Consider the following 25,601-nt stretch of genomic DNA (forward strand, 5'->3'; position numbering starts at 1 on the left):
TCCATTATTCTTTGTTTGCCTAATAAGAGATACCGCGCAAAGAACTGGACAAATGTAATCCACGGTGGAGGGTATAAAAGATTCGGCCCGGCCGAATTTAGCGCGCCCTTACTTGTTGCAATATTCATTTCGTAAATGAAAGCATTAGCAACAAAATGGTTCTCGGAGTTCACACAACTGAAGAAGAGAACAAAGTCCCCAAGCTAGAAAACTGAATTCGGACCAGATACATAACAACACCCTCAATTCATCAACGAAAATCCACCATGTTTCGCGGCCTTCTAGGGGTGCTTAGGATTATATTATTTGGTCTGTCTAACCTAACCAAACTTGTCATTAAATAATACTTCAATGGGAATTGTTTGATATGAAAGAAGCATCCCCTCTTTCTTTGTTGTTGTTGTTGTAGCAGTTTATTGTGTACTATCTTTCGTCTGCTTGATTCTGTTGAGTGTCAAGACCCAGAAACTCCGCGACTAAGATGGGATGCGTCCACAGGGATCTGGGTCTGAGTCGAGTGGGTCTGGCCGGGCAGTTAAACAGGTGACGTGTATCGTGCGGTCCCTGGTTACAATCGGGACATACATCTTGCACGTCGGCATCAATCCTAGCTATGTGGGAATTGAGGCGGCTGCATCTGCCGGAACGTAATTGAGCCAGAACCACTCTGGTTTGCCGGGGAGGTCGATTTCTTCGGGTGCAATGGGTGGCGGTCGTTCTCCAAGGACTACATTCACCCGGTAGCCAATTAACGCGTCTGCTACCGTGTCTGAATGAATGTTGTTCAGACCCGCTTGATATGCCGCTTGATCTAGAGGTTCTCTCTTGTAGCGCTGGACCTCACGCTCCAGATCGTGTAGATCAACCTTAAGGCTTCTGGGCGGTGGGTATCTATCCACAAGATGATTATTTGGATGATTTCTGCGATAACAGCCCAAAAGGTATTGCTTAGACAGCATGTAGTTATGTCTTCGCACTGGTAGGATCTTTGTCTCCTGATGGAGGTGGTCCACATGAGAACTAAGGAGACAGCCCGTCGCAGTTCGGAGGGCGGCATTCTGACAGATCTGAATATTATTCCACTGCGTGTCACAAAGTTGACGTGACCACACTGGCGCTGCATAACTTACCACAGACCGGCCAATTGCTTTGTACGTGGTCAACAAGGTTTCTTTGTCTGCACCCCAAGTACTGCCAGCGAGTGACTTGAGGACCTTGTTTCTACTTTTGACTTTATTGCAGATTGCTGTGGCATGTGGGGAGAAAGTGTAGGAGCTGTAAAATGTGACGCCAAGTATTTTGGGACACTTGATGGTCGGAATCATTTCTCCATCGACCATCACAGTCAGCTCAGAATTCACCTCACGCGTATTTGTAGTGAACAGTGTGGCTGAAGATTTGGTGGCGGATATCTTCAGATTTCTTGCAGCGAAATATGAGGCAAGCTCGTTGAGGTAGACGTTCAACCTATCGCAGATGTCATCAATGGGTGGGGGGCCTGATGCCATGATCGTACAGTCGTCCGCATATGATACGATCTCTATGCCGTCTGGAGGGGGTGGGATGGAGGATAGGTAGAGGTTAAACAGAGCCGGAGATATCACCCCACCTTGGGGAACTCCCTGTTTCACTCTACGGTGTTTTGACTTCTTATCCCTAAATTCCACAAATGACTGGCGGCCACACAGATAATTCGCGACCCAACGTTTCAGGCCTGGCTGGAGGGACGTGTTGGCGATGTCCTCAAATAATTTGGCATGGCTGACCGTGTCGAATGCCTTCGATAGGTCCAGTGCCACGAGGACCGTCCTATCACATGGCCTGGGTTGATTGAAGCCACGGCAAATGTGTGTGGTGATGGCATGCAAAGCTGTTGTTGTGCTGTGCAGTCTCCGAAATCCGTGTTGATGCTCGGCGAATGGAAATTCTCCTACGAGGCTCGGGAGGAGTAATGCCTCAAGCGTCTTAGCCACTGGTGAGAGAAGGGAGATCGGTCTGTACGACTCCCCCAAACTCGGGTCTTTAACAGGCTTCAGTAGCGGGAAGGTTTGGCGCCACGGATGACATTCGTAACTTCGCCCACGGTAAATTGTGATGGCTGTTCATCGGCTCGGAGACCACGAATACGGCGAATGGCTCTCCTCCTTGCCCTGTCTCTCTCGGGATGCACAATAAATTGACGGTTGAACAACCTGGCGCATCTCTTCGGATCAGTCACGGTTAACTCGCCAAAAGTGACTGAGGTCCTGTCGTCCCGTCTACCGGGGTTCGAGAGAGACTTAACAGTGGCCCACAATTTGCCTGCACCGGTGCCTAAGTTACATTGCTCCAAGTGTTCCAGCCACAAATTCCGCTTATGTTCGTTGACTACCCTGTTTATTTCCAGATTCAGCTCGTTGATTCTGGGGTTAGCGGGGTCCATAGCACGAATCCCATCACGCTCGTCTGCGAGTACCACTGCTTGCGCCGGGAAATTGGGTCGCACTTGCGGTATTCGACCGGCTGGTATAAAGCGAGCGGCTGCTGCGTTGATGATGTCTCGGAATTTCCTCTCGGCCATAAGCACATCAGAGGGGGGTGGCAGTTCATTGAAGCGACGATTGGTATACTCTCTGAAGCCAGTCCAATTGGCCTTCTTGTAATTGATGAACGTCCGGCGCTCAGAGGTTATGAAGTCGGGTGGTCGGTCGATGGTGAGGATTATGGGGAGGTGGTCTGACCCCAAAGAGATGACGGCTTGCCAGGATACGTCACTCAGGAGATCAGGGGATGCGATTGAGATGTCTGGCGAGCTGCTGCACCTCCTCGTAATCCTAGTGGGGGCATCCTCATTCACCGTGCAAAACGTGGAGCTATCTATCTGCTCTGCCAAAGCTATGCCACGCATGAGCATTCTTTCTTTGTAGAATGCTCATGCGAAAATTCTGTTTAATTAGATTTTTAGGCACAACCCCCTTCCATTAGTTTGTGGGTTTAGTCACAATTTTTTTTTTCACCATTTTATTCCGAATAACTTTTCCTTTCTTTGTGAAGTATTTTCTTTTTTTAGAAATTCGTTTAGAATAAAAGAATAGGGAGTAGGTAAGAAAACAACCAAGGAATTGTTACTCAAAATAAGGCAGATTAAAACAATTTTTTATGGCATTTATGGTTGCTGATTTTGGTTGGTATACAAATATAAAAATATATATTTAGTTATGGGTTTTTACTATGAACGCACTTTTTCGTATAAACGATGTATTTCATATCTGTTTGTGTCTCTTATTGCGAAAAGAATATATTATTTAGTTAAACACTCTATTGCTTTTATTTAATACAAAGTATTTAGCAATTCACTATCTTGCAATCTGGCCAAACTTCACTAAAAATTGACCTTTGCACTCAAAAATTCGAAATGATTATCCACTTGTAGTGGCTAAGCATAATCTTATCTTCCACTTTATCTTGACAAGCACCCTAGCATATACTTTCAGCAAAGGAATAATAGTCTTAAAAATCTATGCATAATTTAAAAACAAATATTGTATTGTATATTAATTTTTTAAGGGAATTATGTACACATGTAAAAAAAATATATATATCTTAAACCAGACTAATTAAACCACCCACACAGAGTAAAACTCTTCTTAACTTAACAACTACGCAGGGAATGCGTTTATATTGCCATTTTATTTACAACTTGGCAGATGTATCTTTAAGGTCGACATAAGCACCTGTAATGACATCCTTGCCGGTTTCGACAATGCTTGTGCGGAAGTAGATACGCTTGCCTTCCTTCCACATATCGACCTTCAATGTTTGTCCGGGCAAGACGGGCGAGGCAAAACGTACTTTTACTGCCTTGAATAGGGCCGAATTGTTATTGGCGTATTTGGCTAAAACAGCACGAACTGAAAAGCCCAAAGAACAAAGGCCATGCAAAATAGGAGTCTTAAAGCCAGAAATAGCTGCAAAACTTGGGTCTATGTGTAGTGGGTTCAAATCACCAGAAAGGCGGTACAAAGCAGCTTGATCTTCACTTGTCTTGTATTGGATTGAGGCATCAGGTGCACGGTTGGGTGCTGGGACAATGGGTACAACACCATTGATGGGGTTCTTTTTGCCTCCAAATTTGCCGGCACCCACAACAAAGATGGAGCTTTGATTCTTGACCAATAGTCGTCCGGATTCATCGTAAGAGTCTGAATTAGTGACAACAACAGCACCGGATCCCTTGTCCATAACATCGAATACCTTGCCAGTGGTGGTCAATTTGCCACTGGTGGGAATGTCATCACAGATTTCCAAGTATTGTTCGCCATGCAAAATATTGGTAAGATCAGCTTTGCCAGATGGCAGAGCAGATGCCACCAAGTTGGAACTCATGCTGAGCATTAAACCAGGCATCACAAAGAATGAGGGTATGGGGGAGAAATCAGCATCGTTTTCGTATAAGAATTTCAAGTCATCAGCATTTTTAACGGTAGCTCCAATGCCCAAGGCGTACAGAATCAAATCCTTAGACCCAAATGAGAAGGTATCTTCTACATCACCGATTTTACCTTCCTTAAGTTTTTCCAAAACTTCAAGCAAGTAACCGGAGGCCCGGCTGATGGCATCCAAACTGGTGGCTTCGCTCATATCAGTAACTTTGCCCCAAAGTTTCTGCACTGCTTCAGGAGCGATGGTATCCTGTTCGATTGAAGTACGAAGGACAGTGCCTTTACCACGGAAAATTTGTACTTTGGTAGCCCAACCAGCAGCACTTTCAATGTAGGCGCCTAAAAAATGCAAAAAGAGCAATAGACTCAAATAAAGTTCACATAGTCATTCGTTATTTCTCTTACCGTTATCCTCGCAAGATTCGTGACACAAATAGACAACAACAGGGGCAATCAATTGTGGCTTTAATTCGTTGAAAAGCATATCAGGCAAAATACCTTCAGTCATACGACTGGCAGCTGTAGGCACAATGACGTTGCAGTGAATATTGTTCTTGGTGCCTTCAATGGCCACAGTGTTGGCCAGACCCACCAAACCCATTTTGGCTGCCGAATAATTGGCTTGTCCAAAGTTACCATACATTCCCGAGTTGGAAGAGGTCATAATAATGCGGCCATAGTTCTGTTTCTTCATGTAGGGCCAAGCAGCCTGGGTAACTTTAAAACTGCCCTTTAAATGGACATCATGAATTAAATTCCAATCCTGTTCGGAAATTTTTGCAATGCTGCGATCACGCAAAATGCCGTCTGGAGGGGGTGGGATGGAGGATAGGTAGAGGTTAAACAGAGCCGGAGATATCACCCCACCTTGGGGAACTCCCTGTTTCACTCTACGGTGTTTTGACTTCTTATCCCTAAATTCCACAAATGACTGGCGGCCACACAGATAATTCGCGACCCAACGTTTCAGGCCTGGCTGGAGGGACGTGTTGGCGATGTCCTCAAATAATTTGGCATGGCTGACCGTGTCGAATGCCTTCGATAGGTCCAGTGCCACGAGGACCGTCCTATCACATGGCCTGGGTTGATTGAAGCCACGGCAAATGTGTGTGGTGATGGCATGCAAAGCTGTTGTTGTGCTGTGCAGTCTCCGAAATCCGTGTTGATGCTCGGCGAATGGAAATTCTCCTACGAGGCTCGGGAGGAGTAATGCCTCAAGCGTCTTAGCCACTGGTGAGAGAAGGGAGATCGGTCTGTACGACTCCCCCAAACTCGGGTCTTTAACAGGCTTCAGTAGCGGGAAGGTTTGGCGCCACGGATGACATTCGTAACTTCGCCCACGGTAAATTGTGATGGCTGTTCATCGGCTCGGAGACCACGAATACGGCGAATGGCTCTCCTCCTTGCCCTGTCTCTCTCGGGATGCACAATAAATTGACGGTTGAACAACCTGGCGCATCTCTTCGGATCAGTCACGGTTAACTCGCCAAAAGTGACTGAGGTCCTGTCGTCCCGTCTACCGGGGTTCGAGAGAGACTTAACAGTGGCCCACAATTTGCCTGCACCGGTGCCTAAGTTACATTGCTCCAAGTGTTCCAGCCACAAATTCCGCTTATGTTCGTTGACTACCCTGTTTATTTCCAGATTCAGCTCGTTGATTCTGGGGTTAGCGGGGTCCATAGCACGAATCCCATCACGCTCGTCTGCGAGTACCACTGCTTGCGCCGGGAAATTGGGTCGCACTTGCGGTATTCGACCGGCTGGTATAAAGCGAGCGGCTGCTGCGTTGATGATGTCTCGGAATTTCCTCTCGGCCATAAGCACATCAGAGGGGGGTGGCAGTTCATTGAAGCGACGATTGGTATACTCTCTGAAGCCAGTCCAATTGGCCTTCTTGTAATTGATGAACGTCCGGCGCTCAGAGGTTATGAAGTCGGGTGGTCGGTCGATGGTGAGGATTATGGGGAGGTGGTCTGACCCCAAAGAGATGACGGCTTGCCAGGATACGTCACTCAGGAGATCAGGGGATGCGATTGAGATGTCTGGCGAGCTGCTGCACCTCCTCGTAATCCTAGTGGGGGCATCCTCATTCACCGTGCAAAACGTGGAGCTATCTATCTGCTCTGCCAAAGCTATGCCACGCATGAGCATTCTTTCTTTGTAGAATGCTCATGCGAAAATTCTGTTTAATTAGATTTTTAGGCACAACCCCCTTCCATTAGTTTGTGGGTTTAGTCACAATTTTTTTTTTCACCATTTTATTCCGAATAACTTTTCCTTTCTTTGTGAAGTATTTTCTTTTTTTAGAAATTCGTTTAGAATAAAAGAATAGGGAGTAGGTAAGAAAACAACCAAGGAATTGTTACTCAAAATAAGGCAGATTAAAACAATTTTTTATGGCATTTATGGTTGCTGATTTTGGTTGGTATACAAATATAAAAATATATATTTAGTTATGGGTTTTTACTATGAACGCACTTTTTCGTATAAACGATGTATTTCATATCTGTTTGTGTCTCTTATTGCGAAAAGAATATATTATTTAGTTAAACACTCTATTGCTTTTATTTAATACAAAGTATTTAGCAATTCACTATCTTGCAATCTGGCCAAACTTCACTAAAAATTGACCTTTGCACTCAAAAATTCGAAATGATTATCCACTTGTAGTGGCTAAGCATAATCTTATCTTCCACTTTATCTTGACAAGCACCCTAGCATATACTTTCAGCAAAGGAATAATAGTCTTAAAAATCTATGCATAATTTAAAAACAAATATTGTATTGTATATTAATTTTTTAAGGGAATTATGTACACATGTAAAAAAAATATATATATCTTAAACCAGACTAATTAAACCACCCACACAGAGTAAAACTCTTCTTAACTTAACAACTACGCAGGGAATGCGTTTATATTGCCATTTTATTTACAACTTGGCAGATGTATCTTTAAGGTCGACATAAGCACCTGTAATGACATCCTTGCCGGTTTCGACAATGCTTGTGCGGAAGTAGATACGCTTGCCTTCCTTCCACATATCGACCTTCAATGTTTGTCCGGGCAAGACGGGCGAGGCAAAACGTACTTTTACTGCCTTGAATAGGGCCGAATTGTTATTGGCGTATTTGGCTAAAACAGCACGAACTGAAAAGCCCAAAGAACAAAGGCCATGCAAAATAGGAGTCTTAAAGCCAGAAATAGCTGCAAAACTTGGGTCTATGTGTAGTGGGTTCAAATCACCAGAAAGGCGGTACAAAGCAGCTTGATCTTCACTTGTCTTGTATTGGATTGAGGCATCAGGTGCACGGTTGGGTGCTGGGACAATGGGTACAACACCATTGATGGGGTTGTTTTTGCCTCCAAATTTGCCGGCACCCACAACAAAGATGGAGCTTTGATTCTTGACCAATAGTCGTCCGGATTCATCGTAAGAGTCTGAATTAGTGACAACAACAGCACCGGATCCCTTGTCCATAACATCGAATACCTTGCCAGTGGTGGTCAATTTGCCACTGGTGGGAATGTCATCACAGATTTCCAAGTATTGTTCGCCATGCAAAATATTGGTAAGATCAGCTTTGCCAGATGGCAGAGCAGATGCCACCAAGTTGGAACTCATGCTGAGCATTAAACCAGGCATCACAAAGAATGAGGGTATGGGGGAGAAATCAGCATCGTTTTCGTATAAGAATTTCAAGTCATCAGCATTTTTAACGGTAGCTCCAATGCCCAAGGCGTACAGAATCAAATCCTTAGACCCAAATGAGAAGGTATCTTCTACATCACCGATTTTACCTTCCTTAAGTTTTTCCAAAACTTCAAGCAAGTAACCGGAGGCCCGGCTGATGGCATCCAAACTGGTGGCTTCGCTCATATCAGTAACTTTGCCCCAAAGTTTCTGCACTGCTTCAGGAGCGATGGTATCCTGTTCGATTGAAGTACGAAGGACAGTGCCTTTACCACGGAAAATTTGTACTTTGGTAGCCCAACCAGCAGCACTTTCAATGTAGGCGCCTAAAAAATGCAAAAAGAGCAATAGACTCAAATAAAGTTCACATAGTCATTCGTTATTTCTCTTACCGTTATCCTCGCAAGATTCGTGACACAAATAGACAACAACAGGGGCAATCAATTGTGGCTTTAATTCGTTGAAAAGCATATCAGGCAAAATACCTTCAGTCATACGACTGGCAGCTGTAGGCACAATGACGTTGCAGTGAATATTGTTCTTGGTGCCTTCAATGGCCACAGTGTTGGCCAGACCCACCAAACCCATTTTGGCTGCCGAATAATTGGCTTGTCCAAAGTTACCATACATTCCCGAGTTGGAAGAGGTCATAATAATGCGGCCATAGTTCTGTTTCTTCATGTAGGGCCAAGCAGCCTGGGTAACTTTAAAACTGCCCTTTAAATGGACATCATGAATTAAATTCCAATCCTGTTCGGAAATTTTTGCAATGCTGCGATCACGCAAAATGCCAGCGTTGTTGATAATAATATCAACACGTCCATAAGCCTTAATGGCAGTGTCCACTACTTTCTCGCCATCCACCACTGAGTTGTAGTCAGCTACAGCTTGGCCACCTTTGGACTTGATTTCATTAACCACCACATCGGCAGCACGACTTGAGGCGCCTTCACCATTGTGAGTGCCACCCAAGTCGTTTACTACAACTTTAGCACCACGAGAAGCCAAAAGCAAAGCGTATTCGCGGCCCAATCCAGCACCAGCGCCAGTCACAATGGCAACACGACCATCAAAACGTAATTGTTCAGTCATTTTCGGTCTTATTTGATATTTAAATTACCACGAACTCTTCACACAACACTGGCCAAGACAGAACTGAGAAACTTATTGTGCTAGAAAGAAATTTAAAATCATTCTGAGAATGTATTCAACTTAATCGCGTCGTCAAAGTTCAATTCAGTTCTTCGTTCCCTCTAGCCAAAGTATAGAAAGTATACTCCGCACTCCTCCCGATAAACGATCGTCGTCGTCGTGTTAGTCCAAGTGTTTGTGTGTTGCCTATTTTTGCTATGTGCGATGATAATAAACAAAGATAGGGGAATTATCTACGTTGTCGTATGTACTTTGATAAGCTTTCATATGATGTTTGGGGAGTAGAATTTTGTTTTTCTCTTCATAACTTTCGGCAAAGCTTAAGAATTATAATATTTGCATAAATGTGGAACAAAAATACAATCCGGCACATTAAACGTTCTGTTTTGGGGTTGTAAGAGTATACAGTACAAAATGAAGTGAACCTACAAAGATTAAATTTATTTTGACCTTTTTTGTTATTGTTTTAGTACTAATGCTAGTTTCTGAAACAAATTTCAATATTACCGATTAGTTAATATAGTAAAACAGACATGCTCTCATTGTCCACTTAGATTTTTTTTCCCTAAGTAGCCAAAATTTTTAGGTGTTATTAGATAAAATGTGGAGGCCACCGTAGCGCAGAGGTTAGCATGTCCGCATATGACGCTGAACGCCTGGGTTCGAATACTGGCGAGACCATCAGAAAAAATTTTCAGCGGTGGTTTTTCCCTCCTAATGCTGGCTACATTTGTTAGGTACTAGACCATGTAAAACTTCTCTCCAAAGAGGAGTCGCACTGCGGCACGCCATTCGGACTCGGCTATAAAAAGATGGCCCCTTATCATTGAGCTTAAACTTGAAACGGACTATATTCATTGATATGAGAGAAGTTTGCCCCTGTTCCTCAGTGAAATTTTCATGGGTAAATTTGTAATTTGCAAAAAAATAGATAAAATGCATTTTACATATGTGATGATTAATTTTGTATTTTGGAAATTGTAGGCCTACACCGATACAAATAGAACATTATTATGATAATTCTTTCTTTCTTTTGGTCTAACATGAATGGGTCTTCCGAATTGGCTTTTTGCGCACCTGAAGAATACGGTTTTTCCAATTTCCCTTAAATGTTGCACATGGTGGGTGGGAACGTGGGTTCTATTACCACTAGAGGCCTTGTCTGCCGCTACTGTGGTATCTCAATGAACTAATTAAAGTCTGAGTCGGTTAAGAAAATAGACTGCCACTCTAACATAACCTACGCGAAATGACACATTTTAAGTTGAAATGAGTGCCGCTAGGTTTTTTTTTAATGGTATAGGTCGTCGTAAAAAGAGATCTAATGATACTTATTCTAATATGATAAACTACATGTGAACATCTGTATTGGTCTGCTATGATGGCCAATTGGAAGAGACCGTCCAAAGAGAATGGCAAACGCAAGGCGGACTGCCCGACTCCGGAAAAATGGAAAAAACTTTAACAAAATATATTTGTTAAGCTTAAATATCCGCACAAACCTGTCTTCATATTACACTAGGTTTAATTGTTTTTAACTCCTCATTTTGAGTTCTTTACGTAGTGCAAGTTTGTGAAGTTGTTCACGTTAGACAGAATATCCACCGCAAGGTGGGGGTGAGGGTTAACTTTGTGCCCTTTCTGCTGTCATTGCTTTAAACTAAATAATTCAATAAATAAAATTGCTTTATCGCCCAACAATAATATGGACTTTGAACGTTCAACCCATTTCTCCTCCTAAACCAGCTTGACGATAAATTGATTTCCAAAATTGCCAGCCATTAATATATAGGAGGTAAATAAAATCAACACACCCATGTGGATGAAGAATTTGATGCTAGTTGGTTTACTATATATACTTACTAAGTTTGCAGATTTATTGCCCTCCTTATCTTGAGCTATTTTTGCAAGTTGTGATAATGATTCGGTGCAAGATAAGTTTAATATTTTTTGCCAACAGGAAAAAAAAACATGAAAGTGCAATTACCCAAATTGAGCAATTCTTAGTGTTGTAAATGTGATTACCCGTTGAGTTGGAGAAAAGCAATCAGTAATCTATGTAGTTGGCAACGCGATTAATCAATAGCCAACAGAGGCAAGGTAACACTAAATGTTGGCAATGTTGGAAGCAAAGAGGGTGAGAAAGGAAAAGAGTTGGCATTAGAGCGAAATATGGCATGGCCAGTGACAAAAGTTAAAGACACAACATGATTGAGTTGCTTACGATAATTCGTTTTTCCTTTTATTCCAACTTTCGGTTGCAAAGAAACAAAGCAAAATACGAAAAATGTTCGAACGAATGCCCGAATCAAAACAGAATAACCCGAAAATGTTGCAACCCTCAATGTGATTCCAATTGTTGTGTCTTTAACGCATGTTATTTTACGGTACGGGGAAGACAAAGCAGAAACCCTCTCTTGTATTATCTCACCCTCTTTGGTTGGGAGTTGGTTCTCGTCATAGATAAATTATGTATAGATAGCACAACCGTAGTTGCAGTATTTTCCGACAGAGGGGAACCTTGAGGACAGATAATTTGATTTATCTAAAATCACATGATGTTTTACTCAAATCGCACGATAAACCACTCAAAAGCTTTTTTGTTTTGGTTTTATTTCCTAAAACAAATATTCTAGTTTGAAACAAAGATCATAAGATCTAATACAACAGATGGTTTCTGCTTTGTGTTCCCCGTACCGTAAAATAACTCGCGTTAAAGACACAATATTTTTATTGTATTCCAATAGGATTCACATTGAGGATTGCAACATTTTGGGGTTATTCTGTTTTGATTCGGGCATTCCCTCGAACATTTTTTCGTATTTTGCTTTGTTTCTTTGCAACCGAAAGTTGGAATAAAGGAAATATCGTAAGCAATACAAACATGTTGTGTCTTTAAAATTTGTCACTCGTCATCCCGTATTACGCTCTAACGCCAGCTCTTATTCATTCTTTCGCTCTTTGGTTTGAAATGGCCGATGAGTTAGTTATGAAATATGGGTTGGCTTAGACCGATTCAGACTATATTTAACACGTATGTTGAAGAGAGAAGCCGTTGTGCAAAATTTCACCCAAATTGTATAAGAATTGCGTCCTCTAGTGGCTCAAGGAGTCAAGATTCAAGATCGGTTTATATGGCTGCTATATCAGGTTATAAACTAATTTGAACCATATTTGCCACAATGTTTGGAAATCATAACGAAACACGTCTTGCAAAATTTCAAGACCCCAGATCGGATATCAAAACATTGACCGACCTATACCTATAAGAAGTATTTGTGCAAGCGGCTAGCTTATTCCTTTCGACAGGCAGACGGACGGACATGGCTAGATCGTTATAAAATGTCATGACGTTCAAAAATATATATACTTTATGGGGTCTGAGACGAATATTTCGAGGAGTTACAAACAGAATGACGAAATTAGTATACCCCCATCCTATGGTGGGGGGTATAAAAAAAAAACAGGCAACAAACCAACATAAAATAATCTGTAATCAACAAGTGCCCTATAGATATGGTCAGAAATTCCAATTACTTGTTCAGAGCCATCCTAAGAATTTTTAGCCTATTAGTCCGAACGGCGCACTGTGGGGAGTTCGACCCCCTTCCAAGCTATAATAAAATATTATGCACCATTCGAAAGGGTATAAAATTCCCTTTCATATTCCGGAAGAAAACATGGCCTTAGGCTATCTAACCTGGTTGTAGTAGGTTAATGAACATGCACTTTTTTTATTTTCAATTTAACATTATTCAATTTAACAATACTCCATTCAATTTGACATTATTCCATTATCCTTGTCTCTGCTCTCGTTATAGGGTGTGCATTTCATCATATGAGAAATTTTTTCACAACTTCCAAATTAGATTTAAAGAATGAAAGTTAAGAGCTAAAATAGGGTATTGTATATCGAAAGAACCACACAAATACGAATGCGATAGAGTTGTAGAATTGTTAAATATATTATGTATATAAATATATAAAATTATTTTGTTTTGAATCAAATGATTGCCAGCCTATATTTGTGTTTTAATATATTTTTTGCAAATTGTTCCTACTCCTTCACAGGCTTTGGGATGTCCGAAATCAAAACAATTGCATGAAAATCTATCGTGGACACATCTCGCATGTAAATTCAGTGAAATTCTCACCCGATGGCCTGTGGATTGCATCTGCTGGTACGGAGGGCTCTGTCATTATCTGGGACATACGAAAGAGCAAACAGATTATGGAATTTTGTGATAAGCCAGCTGGTGCTGCCATCACTTGCATTCAATTTCATCCATTCGAATTTCTGTTGGCTGTGGGCCGTGTCGATGGCACTGTCAGCATTTTCGATTTAGAAACAAAACTGTGTGTTACGCGTACAGATGCCACAAGTCTATTTTATGGCCATCCCATTAAGTGTATAACTTTTAGGTGAGTTTTTTTTTAAAGATGCATCAAGTGCTTTTCATGCAATACCTTGTTGTTGTGTTTTTTTTTTTTTAATAATTTCAGTGACAATGGCGAATGTTTGTTTGTCGGCACTGCAGCGGCTATTTCGATTATTGGTTGGGAACCAGATCGCGAATTTGATCATATACAATCAGCATGGACAGCATTGGGTGATATGAAAATTGTTAATAGGCGATTGGTAAGTATTGTTTAGATGCCTAACCGTCTGAAGTATTCAAATTTATATATTGTTGCAAAACTTATAAGAACGATCTAGTCCAAATTGGGTAAGATGTTGTGGAGACCAAACCAAAAAAATAACTTACTACTCGATATCGGGTAATAAATGGGGCTTTTATGAGGCCGTGACCTTAAATTGGGAGATCCATATGCTCTAGCGTTTATTACCACAGGCGGACGGCTGGAAGCACGGACAAACACACGGACATAGTTAACATTTCTTAGAATTTGACGAGATCAATAATAAATATAAGATCTAAGAAATTTATTGTTTTTTATAGGATGGGGTTATACCAACTTCGTCATTCTGTTTGTAACACCTCGAAATATGCGTCTAAGACCCCATAAAGTATATATATTCTTGATCGTCATGATATTTAATGTCGATCTAGCCATGTCCGTCCGTCTGTCTGTCGAAAGTACGCTAACTTTACGGTTTAATTCGGATAATAGCCTGGTATAGCTGCCATATACACCGATCTTGGATCTTGACGTTTTGAGTTGCTGGATGGCGCAATTCTCATCCGATGTGGCTGAAATTTAGCATGAGGTATTTTGCTATGACTTTCAACAACTGTGCTAAGTATGGCGCAAATCAATGCATAACCTCGTATAGCTATATAAACCCATGTGGGATCTTGACTTCTTGAGCCTCTAGAGGGCGCAGTTATTATCCAATTTGGCTGAAATTTTGAACATCGGCTTCTCCCATGGCCTTCAACATACATGCTTCTCCCATGATCTTCAACACAGACCAACCGCTTATAGTATCTGTGGCTGTATCTCGACTGTTTTTTGTTGCTGCAAATGCAAATTTGCCCTCGAACATTCCAAACAGGGTAAACTTCTCACATATCACAAGTGCTATCTAATTAAGTTTAATCTCAATGATAAGGGGCCTCCTTTTTTGTTTCTCTTTTTTAAAGTTAGGCAAAATGTGCTGTTGCTCATAGGATTGGCGGGCTATCAATATCGCGACTTCATCAAGAACAACGTGAATCATTGTTGTTGTAGTCACATATTGATTGGAGGTAGCGACCTCGTCAAGATCTCATAAGTAAGCAAATTCGTTTCGTCCATAGAACCGATCGTGAGGGAAAATGATAGGAAATGGTTATTTAAAGACGCTAATAAATCGCCTTGTCATATCGAATATCATAGACACTCAGTATTTGAGCAAGATTGTCCGCGACTCTAGGTGCAGCTACTCCGCATGGAGCATTTCACTATCCACAAACCGTGGACGCTCCCGGTAGCTCCCAGCTAACTTGTGCGGTGTTCGGAGTTATCGCGTGCCGGCAGCTAAATTATTAGTTGGCAACCACAAACGAAATAACATAGCTCCACCTTCTCCACCTTTTTTAACGCACTTTGCAAAGTTCAAAGCTTTGTTTTAAATGGTTTGAAACGCAGCTCTAAATGTTATTTTTCTTTTGAAAATGCTGCAAGAGAAAAGTTAAAATTTACCTTTTAGCTCAAATAAAATCCCACTAAAAACAAAATGAAGAATTATAAAACCAAATGGATATGCTTGCCTAATCATTTTTGATATAAAAATATAAATTTTTCTACAGAAAGGAAAATGTTGTTAAAATTTTCTTTAAAAACAACCATAGTTAAAAATTTTGTATACAAAATGTTAAGCTAATTTTTTTTCGTTAAAATTTTTATTAAAACTAAATTTTTACAATATATTGACGGTATTTGTATATGTTCACGCATTATAAGCAAAATTTTCAAATTAACCCCTTACTAATACTGGCTACATTGTAAGCTATCCTGTCATGTTATAACTTCTCTGTCAAGTGGTGCCGCTGCATAAAAGAGTAGGCCCCTCATCATTGAGCTTAATCTTTATTCGGACTGCACTTATTGATAAGAGAAAAGTATCCCCGTTCCTTAATGTTGTTGTTGTTATTGTAACAGTGTGTTGTACACTGAGGCGGCAGCCTTTACCGATGAAGGGCTCCATCCGGTCAACCCGGTACGTACAACAGCTGACATGAGATTGTTTCGGTCCAAAGGAACGATCGCCGCGGGAACAGGGTGGCAATTGGTTATTTAAATGACCCAATAACTCTCCTTGTCATATCGAGCATCATAGGCACTCAGTATTTGTGCAAGAGTCGGTGCCGCCCAACCTTTTATTGCGATTCTGCGCTCGATACCGCTGTTGTCCGCGACTGGTGTTGCAGCTTCTCCGTATAGAGCATTACACTATCCGCAACCTGTGACGCGCCTGGTAGCTCGCAGCTAAACTTCTCGTGACAGCAATGAACACCACACAAATTGGAGCTCAATGTTTCCGCCTGTGGGGTGCTCACAGCTATCTCGTGCCGGGAAATTTAGTATTTAGTGGTTTTAAATTATGACAAAAAAGGAAAACCCCAAATTAACTCTTGAAAAGTCGGGATATTGTCGACCAAACGTCGAGAAAATAATGAAATAAACTTGTTTCAATCGCGTTTTGAAACATACTGACGCTAACAATCAGTAAAAATCACTTAAAGAAATAAGAAAATAACAGTGGTCTCTAACAAAAATTCAGAAAAATAATTGATAAATTGAGGCAATCTTGAAGCAATTAATTGCGCTAATAAAAGGTTTTAAAACCTTACTGAAATACATAGCTAATGAAACTGTCCAATTTATTATTTCAGATATGTGGCTCGCATGAACAGGAGTATGTTAGCATTGATGCTCTTAGTGTAAATCGTGTTTTTCCGTTTTACAATCCATCCAATAATACAACACCTGCCTTTAGTCACAATTCCACAACTCGCAAGAGTTTTTCGAGAGGCAATCAGAAGCTGCGTCTATCGATTGGTGGAACAAAACCGTCCCGGTTGGTTGAGGAGAATGAAGAAAACCGTAGTCCTAGTTTAGATGGTCACTCTTCGCCGAATCTTAGTCTAGAGCTGGTGGATGAAAACCCCCTTGAGAATGCCATACATTCGCCTATGTTACCAAATGCTAACACTCATCCTCTCAATAATGGACATCATGGCAATCATTCTGTGAATAGTAATTTTACAGATTTCGAAAATAGTTTCACCTCCATGAGTGGCAGTAGTGTTAGCATCAATGTACCCTTAAAGAAGACGGCATCGCCGTCCCCGTATCACTATCCGTCCATAGCTTCTAGTACAGCCTATAGCAGTTTAGGAGTTTTGAACTTCGATGGACCCAGCTCATTGAAAATGCCCGGCGAACGAGGTGATTTGTATCACAAATACGATCATTATACAGATCCGTTCAACCAGGATAGTGAGATAAATTTTAACGAAAGTTTCCCGCCTGTTATTAACAACTACGACAACACTGAAATGGTGGAGGATTTTCCCATAAATCAAGGCTCTACAATACCGCCAGGATCAGTGGCAAACTCATCGACAGGACCAGCTAATGGAGCCAGCAGCAATTCGGTGAGTTCAACAACAAACTCCACACATTTTGTCCATCCACCACCAAAGAGTGTCAAAGCAACCGCAAAAACAACATCACACATAACAAAACGTACTACACAAGTGACGAGCGGCGGCGTCAAAACGAGTGCGTCCTCGACATTTCAGCAACGCAACAAATTGTCCCAAGTGTCGTCAGTAAGCACTACTGAACTGCACAAAATGGACGACAATATGCTCATTAAAAAGTCCGCTTCATCACACATTGTTGTAAATAAGAACAAGGCACATGTGAATAAAGAGAATGCACGCAATAAGAATATCACCGTGCAAATAATAACTAAACCTCCGACACGATCACGTACATCGCTGGAGTTAAGGTCACCACAGAAACAGCACCAGTCCGCCGTAGCACAAAGGCAAACACAAGTAAGTGTGGTTACGGGAAAATGCATTTGGGTGAATTATGGGAATTTTTATGTTTTTACATGTGCAATTGAAAACTCAAACGATCGATATAAATAAAGTGGTTTACACGAACAGTACATAGTTTTTTGACATGAATACATTTTTAATTCTTCGACCTTAGTAAGAAAATACTGTTCATACATTCCACTTTATTTCATCGTAGTTCATTGGTGAAGGGCAAAAATACAATTTCAATTGATGTAATTGGAAAGAGAGGAAAGACGGAAAAGCAAACCAAGAATTTCTTACTTGAATATATTTGGCCATTACGGAAAATCTATTCATCGAAAAGAATGTTTTCTGCGCTTCTCCAATCTCTGACATCCTGTTTCGAGATGTTGCTCTTTACTTGGTTACTCCATCGGAGTTTGGTTGTTGTTGTTGTAGCATTGTGTTGTTTTCTATCTTTTGTCTGCTTGATTCTGTTGAATATCCAGATCCAGGAACTCATACAGCTCGTGGTTCATACGACGCCTATATTCTCCATAACACTCGTGCCGCCTCATCTGTACTCATGCTTCCGAACCATACAATAGAACGGGCAGTATTAGTTCCTTGTATAGTGGAATTATCGTCGTTGAGAGGAGGCTTTGTACCTCTTCTGCTTGCTTAATCCATAATGGCATCTGTTAGCCAGTATAATCCTTCGTTTTATTTCAAAACTGGTGTCATTTCTTTATGTTCTCGGGTTAACAGGGCTTTGTGGTAGTTGATATCATCCACTTTGTCTTATCTCCATTTACTATCAAACCCACTTTCGTTGATTCGCTTTTGATATTTTCAAAGGTTGCAATTGGTTCGTCCGTTGACCGACCCATAATATCGATGTCGTTGGCATAGGCGAGTAGCATATGTTCTCTTGTGAGTAGTTGGCCATGCCTTTTGCCTTTTCACCCCTACTTCTCGTATAATCTTCTCCAGCAGAATTTTAAAAAGATCACACGTTAGGCTGTCCCCTGGTCTGAAACCTTTCCGGTTCTTTCCTATTTTAAATGAAGAGCGTGTGTCAGCAAGCTTCACCCTTAAAAGTCGCATCAGTTTTGCCGGAATACAAAACTCAGAGATGACTTGAAATACCTTTCAAACTTTGGGGTTGTCGAAGGCGGCTTGTATCAACGAAAATATGGTAGCTGTTGATTTTTCATTCTATCTGGTCTATGGTGGATTTACCAGGTCTAAAGCCACACTGATAGGGCCCAATTATTTCGTCGACTTTAGACTTTAATCTTTCACGCAGTACGCTCGACAGTACACAGTCTTGTTCCCTTTCTTGTGTAAGGGAGAGTATGCTGAGGTTCCAATCGTCGGGTAAACGTTCTACTTGCATGATTGCGCAGACTAGCTGATGCATACGTCTTTTCAGCGTGTTACCTCCGGTCTCAAATAGTTCAGCCGGCAACCCATCGGCTTCTGCTGCCTTATTGTTTTTCAGCCGGGTTACTGCAATTTATCGCAATAGCATATTCTTGCGCTTATATCTTCCCATACCAAGGTAATGTCTAGTATCTCCTGTCTGTTCCTGGTAATAAAAGCAACTTATAATTTATTCGACAAGCAGCTCACGTCTTCCGTTGACATCCGAACTTCCCCATATCTGGTATTGTTGTTGTTGAAGCCACATTTTCATATGGAGTTGGCGATGCTCGTCATACTCCTGATGTGAGCAAGCTCGTTCCGGGCCAAAGGACCAATCGCCACGGGACCGAGGTGGCCATTGGTTTATTAACTTGTTGTGTTATATCGAGCATCATAGACACTCAGTATTTGTGCCAGAGCTGGTGCCGCCCGGACTCTCACTGAGACTCTCCGTCTATACCGCTGATTGTCCGCGACTGCCGTTGGAGCTACTCCGTATGGAGCATTCCCCTATCCGCAACCTGTGGACGCGCCCGGTAGCTCGCAGCTGAACTTCCCGTGACAGCAATGAACACCACACATTCGACACGGTCAGCCATGCCAAACTATTTGAGGACATCGCCAACACGTCGCTCCAGCTAGTTCTGAAACGCTGGGTCGCGAATTATCTGTGTGTTCGCCAGTAAGAAGCCGAAGCATCGTAGAGTGAAACTGGGAGTTCCCCAAGGTAGGGTGATATCTCCGGCACTGATTAACCTCTACCTATCCTCCATTCCACCCCCTCCAGACGGCATAGAGATCGTATCATATGCGGACGATTGTACGATCATGGCATCAGGCCTTCCATCCCATGTTGAAATCTGCGATGAATGAACGTCTACCTCAACGAACTTGCCTCATATTTCGCTGCAAGAAATCTGAAGATATCTGTCACCAAATGTTCAGCCCCATTTTTCACTACAAATACGCGTGATGTGAATACGGAGTTGACTGTGATGGTCGATGGAGAAATGATTCCGACCATCAAGTGCCCCAAAATACTTGGCGTCACATTTGACAGCTCTTACACATTCTCCCCACATGCCACAGCAATTTGCGATAAAGTCAAAAGTAGAAACAAGGTCCTCAAGTCACTTACTGGCAGCACTTGGGGTGGTGACAAAGAAATCTTGTTGACCACGTACAAAGCAATTGGCCGGTCTGTGATAAGTTATGCAGCACCAGTGTGGTTTTGTCAGCTTTGTGACACGCAGTGGAATAATATTCAGATCTGTCAGAATGTCGCCCTCCGAACTGCGACAGGCTGTAAGCTAAGTTCTCATGTGGACCACCTCCATTAGGAGACAAAGATCCTACCAGTGCGAATACATAACTACATGCTGTCTAAGCAATTCCTTTTGGGATGTTATCGCATAGACCATCCAAATCATCATCTTGTGGATAGATATTCACCGCCCAGAAGCCTTAAGGTTGATCTACATGATCTAGAGCATGAGGTTCAGCGCGACAAGAGAGAACCTCTAGATCAAGCGGCATATCAAGCAGGTCTAGACAACATTCATGCAGACACGGTAGCAGATGCGGTAAATGGCTACCGGGTGAATGTAGTCCTCGGAGAACGACTGTCTCCCATTGCACCTGAAGAAATTGACCTCCCCTGGCGAACCAGAGTAGTTCTGGCTCAATTATTTTCCGGCGGATGCAGTCGCCTCAACTCCTACAGAGCAAGGATTGATGCCGAGGTGCAAGATGTATGTCCCGATTGTAACCAGGGACCGCAAGCACTCTACACGTCACCTGTTTAACTGCCCATCCAGAGGACGCACCCCATCTTAGTAGCAGAGTTCGTGCGTCATGACACTCAACAGAATCAAGCAGACGAAAGATAGAACGCAACAAATTGCTACAACAACGGTAGCAGACGCGTTAATTGGCTACCGGGTGAATGTAGTCCTTGGAGAACGACCGCCACCCATTGCACCCGAAGAAATCGACCTCCCCCGGCAAACCAGAGTGGTTCTGGCTCAATTACGTTCCGGCAGATGCAGCCGCCTCAATTCCCACAGAGCTAGGATTGGTGCCGACGTGCAAGATGTATGTCCCGATTGTAACCAGGGACCGCACGATACACGTCACCTGTTTAACTGCCCGGCCAGACCCACTCGACTTAGACCCAGATCCCTGTGGACGCACCCCATCTTAGTCGCGGAGTTCCTGGGTCTTGACACTCAACAGAATCAAGCAGACGAAAGATAGTACACAATAAACTGCTACAACAACAACAACAACACAAATTTGAGCTCAATGTTCCAGCCTGTGTGGTCACTATACAATATTCTGAACTTTTAACTTAGTGCATTTGTTTGTAACACCCAAAAGAAAGTGAGATAGACCCATTGCTAAGTATACCGATCGAATCATAATCACTTTCTGATACGATTTAACTATGTCCGCCTGTCCATGTTAATTTGTGTACTGAACTATAGGTCGCAATTTTTATCCAATCGTCTTGAAATTTGGTAGAGGCATTTTTTCGGCCTAGAGACGAAGATATAGCTCCCATATATACAGCTCCCATATATATAGCTCCCACATATATAGCTCCCATATATATGTTTGTCCGATTTTGAGCAATATTGCAATAAAGTGCTCATTTGGTAACCGATTCTCTCGAAATTTAGCAGAAAGGAGTTTTTTATGGCTCTTTATATTACTTGTGTAGGGTATTATAAAGTCGTCACCGTCCGGCTTTTGCCTTTCCTTACTGGTTTTTATCCTAGAAAACAAATGTTTGTTATGAATTGTAACTTTAAACAGTGACTCACCCTTCTCGTAGTGTTGGAACTTTCTCAAATGATGGGGCGAGTGTTAAGGAAAAGATAACTAAGATTGAACATTAATACTTTTTATTCATCTTAAATCTCCTCTTAATTAAGCTCTTATTATCATCGATTGAAATTGTATTATCCGAAATATTTGTGTGTACATCCTATTGAATCATTATATAATTATTATTAATCTCTATTTCAAGCTATAGTGATAAATTCTTATGGTTAAAGGGTGTTTTGTGTGTATTTGCTAATTGCTAAAGATGAATATTTCTGCTTTTCTCTTTTTTTCTTTTTACGTCTTATAGCGCATTTCTAGTTATACCATGGATAGTACTAGTAATGGCTCAGCAAATGTGTGTACCCTACTACCTTATTTCGTATATACCATTGTATAAATTGCAACCTTAAGGGTTTCAAGTTTTGAGGGCTCCTTTTGAATAGCAAATTTTGTGTATATAGTGTATGTGGTTGTCATGCATGTTTGTAAATGGAGCTTGTGTTCAAGAATGTGTAGATTTCTATATGCTATTCAATTTGCGAGCGTTTCTCTGTATTTTGATTTTAATATTTATACTCACACATTTGTGTGTCCTTTGTGTACTTTTGTTTCTATTGCAGATTCCTATAAGTTATCGCGCTGACCCGTCATTACTTACCCACACCGGTTTCAACCAAAAAAGCTTTAATAATCGCATGGACGATGTGCCGGAGATCGAAATGCTGTCAGCAACACACGAACAAGTGTATCAGGAGCTAAGTAATCGTAATGCAACATTACAGATTATACGCAATTCAACAAGGTAAGAATAATGTTCCTTCAGCGATTGATTGTTCCAATAGATTTCACTATTTCAGAAAATCAGTTTTTCTACCGACATATTACATTTTCCTTAAAAATTTTTTTCAACGGGTTGGCTACCCTGTTTTGTTTAGCCCTGGAAAGTCGTCCTTATATTTTGTACTCTAACGTCATCCTTCGTCATTTTGACTGCGACTTATTTCTAGGCGCTGTAAATTGCATCGTGACCAAAACTGACAACCAAAATTTAGTCAGTTTTTATTTATTTAGTTCATTTTTAATTATGCAAATTTTGCCCATGAACATTCCACTAAGGGACAGGGAGAGGCCTCCTTTTTTAAGCCGAGCCCGTACGGCGTGCCGCAGTTCGAGGTACTATGTATCTAACAAATGTTGCCGGCATTGGGAGGGATAACCCCTGCTGAAATTTTTTTCTGATGGTGTCGCCAGGATTCGAACCCAGGCGTTCAACGTCATAGGCGGACATGATAACTTCTGCGCTATGGTGGCTTCCTCATTATATCTTCCACCATAGGATGGGGGTATACTAATTTCGTTATTTTGTTTGTTGTTGTTGTTGTTGTAGCAGTGTGTTGTGTTCTATCTTTCGTCTGCTTGATTCTGTTGAGAGTCTGGCTGTGCAGACCCATTCGTCGGCATCAATCCATACTTTGTAGGAATTGAGGCGGCTGCATCTGCTAGATCTTAAATAAGCCAGAACTTCTCTGGTTTGCCGGGGGAGGTCATTCTCTTCAGGTGTAACTGGAGGCGGTCGTTCTTCAAGGACTATATTGACTCGGTAGCTATTTACCGCAACTGCTACCGTGTCTGCATGAATATTGTTTAAATTATTATTCCACTGCGTGTCACAGAGCTAACGAGACCACACTGGCGCTGCATAACTTACCACAGACCGGTCAATTTCTTTGTTCGTGGTCAACAAGGTCTCTTTGTCGGCACCGCAAGTGCTGCCGGCAATTGACTTGAGGACCTTGTTTCTACTTTTGACTTATCGCAAATTGCTGTGCCATGTTGGGAGAATGTGTAAGAGCTGTCAAATGTGACGCCAAGTATTTTGGAACACTTGATGATCGGAATCACTTCTCCATCGACCATCACAGTTAGCTCGGTATCCACCTCACGCGTATTTGTAGTGAACAATGGGGCTGAAGATTTGGTGACACTTCATATTTCTTGCAGCAAAATAAGACGAAAGTTCGTTGGGGTAGATGTTTAACGTCAACAATGGGTGGAGTGCTGATGCCACGATCGCCTATATATGATTCGATCTCTATGCCGTCTGGAGGGTGTAAAATGGAGGATAATTAGAGGTTAAACAGCGCCGGAGATATCACCCCGCCCTGGGGAACTCCCTATTTCACTCTACGGTGTTTCGATTTCTTATCCCTAAATTCCACAAATGACTGGCGACCACACAGATAATTCGCGACCCAGCGTTTTAGGCCTGGCTGGAGGGACGTATTGGCGATGTCGTCAAATAGTTTGGCATGGCTGACCTTGTCGAATGCCTTCGATAGGTCCAGTGCCAAGAGGGCCGTCTTATCACATAGCCTGGGATGATTGAAGCCACGGCAAATGTGTGCGGTGATGGCATGCAAAGATGTTGTTGTGCTATACAGTCTTCGAAATCCATGCTGATGCTCGGCGAACGGAAATTCTTCTACGAGGCTCGGGAGGAGTAGTCCCTCAAGCGTCTTTGCTACTGGTGAGAGAAGGGACATCGATCTTTACGACTTCCCCTTACTCGGATCTTTTCCAGGCTTTAGTAGCCGGATCACTCTGCCCATTTTCCAGACACCGGTTACTATAAGAGTGTTCAATAAGAGGTTGAGGTCAGTCGTAGGGTACTCGACTCCAGGTTGATTAGATTCTTTAGCATCAGTGTAAAGATTCCATCGGGACCCAACGCCTTGGATGACTTGGCTCCACGGATGACATTTGTAACTTCGTCCACGGTAAATTGTGATAGCTGTTATTCGGCTCGGAGACCACGGATATGACAAATGCTCTCCTCCTAGCCCTGTCACAATAAATTGACAGTTGAACAGTGGCGCATCTATTCGGATCAGTCACAACTTGCCCAAACCCTTACCTAAGTTAAATTTCCCAAGTGGTCCAGCCACATATTCCGCTTATTTTCTTTGACTGTCTGTTAATTTCAGATTCAGGTCGCTGATTCTGGGGTTAGTGGGGTCCGTGCAGCGTATCCCACCACAATCTTCTGCGAGTACCATTGCCTACGCCGGGAAATTGGTCGACCCAATCGGCCTTATTTTGGTTGATAAATGTTCGGCGCCGAGAGGTTATGAAGTCGGTTGGTCGGTCGATGGTGAAATTTATGGGGAGGTGGTCTGATCCCAAAGAAATGATATCTTGCCAGGTTATGTCGCTCAGGAAATTAGGTGATGCAATGGAAATCTTTGGCGAGCTGCTACGCCTCCTCGTGAACCTATTGGGGGAATCCTCATTAACCATGCAAAACGTGAAGCCTTCAATCTACTCTACCAAAGCTTTGCCCCGCTGCTCGTTACCTATGGGAGAATACCATGAAACGTCTCCCAAAACCAGACGATTATGATCAGATAGTAGCCCACTTATGTCTGGCTTGTAAGCCTGGCCGTTAATTGGGACACTGCCATCAACCGGTTGTATATACATATTATAGTTCCATCTATTCAATGTGACTATACTCCCGTAGTGATGTAAGGCCAGAAGGCACTCCGGGATGTGCCTCTCCCGTGACGAAAAAAAAACGAACACGTACACTGAGGAGGCAG

The 25,601-nt window shown here is 42.2% G+C and overlaps 3 protein-coding genes across 8 annotated transcripts in view; 1 reads left to right on the forward strand and 2 right to left on the reverse strand.

Moving 5' to 3' along the window:
* LOC106092761 (katanin p80 WD40 repeat-containing subunit B1) overlaps positions 1 to 25,601 on the forward strand; it is a 121,632-nt gene that overhangs the window by 79,422 nt on the left and 16,609 nt on the right. For 3 of the 6 annotated variants that reach the window (XM_059366192.1, XM_059366193.1, XM_059366195.1), the window contains 5 exons: positions 13,337 to 13,687; positions 13,769 to 13,904; positions 16,606 to 17,778; positions 22,310 to 22,357; positions 22,623 to 22,804. In XM_059366192.1, the coding sequence (XP_059222175.1) occupies positions 13,337 to 13,687; positions 13,769 to 13,904; positions 16,606 to 17,778; positions 22,310 to 22,357; positions 22,623 to 22,804 (1,890 nt within the window). The remainder of the gene's footprint in view (positions 1 to 13,336; positions 13,688 to 13,768; positions 13,905 to 16,605; positions 17,779 to 22,309; positions 22,358 to 22,622; positions 22,805 to 25,601) is intronic. The other 3 variants (XM_059366196.1, XM_059366194.1, XM_059366198.1) reach the window with 3 other exon arrangements.
* LOC131996673 (peroxisomal multifunctional enzyme type 2-like) lies at positions 3,499 to 6,925 on the reverse strand. Its single transcript, XM_059366339.1, has 3 exons — positions 6,889 to 6,925; positions 4,827 to 5,228; positions 3,499 to 4,760 (listed from the first exon to the last, which is right to left on the reverse strand). Exons 1-3 carry the CDS (start codon positions 6,923 to 6,925, stop codon positions 3,673 to 3,675), a joined length of 1,527 nt encoding a protein of 508 aa, XP_059222322.1. The 3' UTR covers positions 3,499 to 3,672.
* Positions 7,178 to 11,276, reverse strand: LOC106092762 (peroxisomal multifunctional enzyme type 2). The gene is made up of 3 exons (XM_013259686.2): positions 11,129 to 11,276; positions 8,506 to 9,285; positions 7,178 to 8,439 (listed from the first exon to the last, which is right to left on the reverse strand). The coding sequence occupies exons 2-3, from the start codon at positions 9,203 to 9,205 to the stop codon at positions 7,352 to 7,354; spliced, it is 1,788 nt and encodes a 595-aa protein (XP_013115140.2). The 5' UTR covers positions 9,206 to 9,285; positions 11,129 to 11,276; the 3' UTR covers positions 7,178 to 7,351.

The sequence above is a fragment of the Stomoxys calcitrans genome, chromosome 4 (genome assembly GCF_963082655.1).
Source record: "Stomoxys calcitrans chromosome 4, idStoCalc2.1, whole genome shotgun sequence".
Lineage (NCBI taxonomy): Eukaryota > Metazoa > Arthropoda > Insecta > Diptera > Muscidae > Stomoxys > Stomoxys calcitrans.

What these genes read in the sequence shown, in the direction of transcription:
- LOC131996673 (XM_059366339.1), bottom strand. Translation starts at nt 6,925, where the DNA reads ATGAAATACATCGTTTATACGAAAAAGTGCGTTCATA. An exon ending in TACGAAAAAGTGCGTTCATA is followed by an intron (nt 5,229 to 6,888) that starts GTAAAAACCCAT and finishes CACCCCCTCCAG; the next exon opens with ACGGCATTTTGCGTGATCGC. An exon ending in CGAATCTTGCGAGGATAACG is followed by an intron (nt 4,761 to 4,826) that starts GTAAGAGAAATA and finishes TGCATTTTTTAG; the next exon opens with GCGCCTACATTGAAAGTGCT.
- LOC106092762 (XM_013259686.2), bottom strand. Translation starts at nt 9,205, where the DNA reads ATGACTGAACAATTACGTTTTGATGGTCGTGTTGCCATTGTGACTGGC. An exon ending in CGAATCTTGCGAGGATAACG is followed by an intron (nt 8,440 to 8,505) that starts GTAAGAGAAATA and finishes TGCATTTTTTAG; the next exon opens with GCGCCTACATTGAAAGTGCT.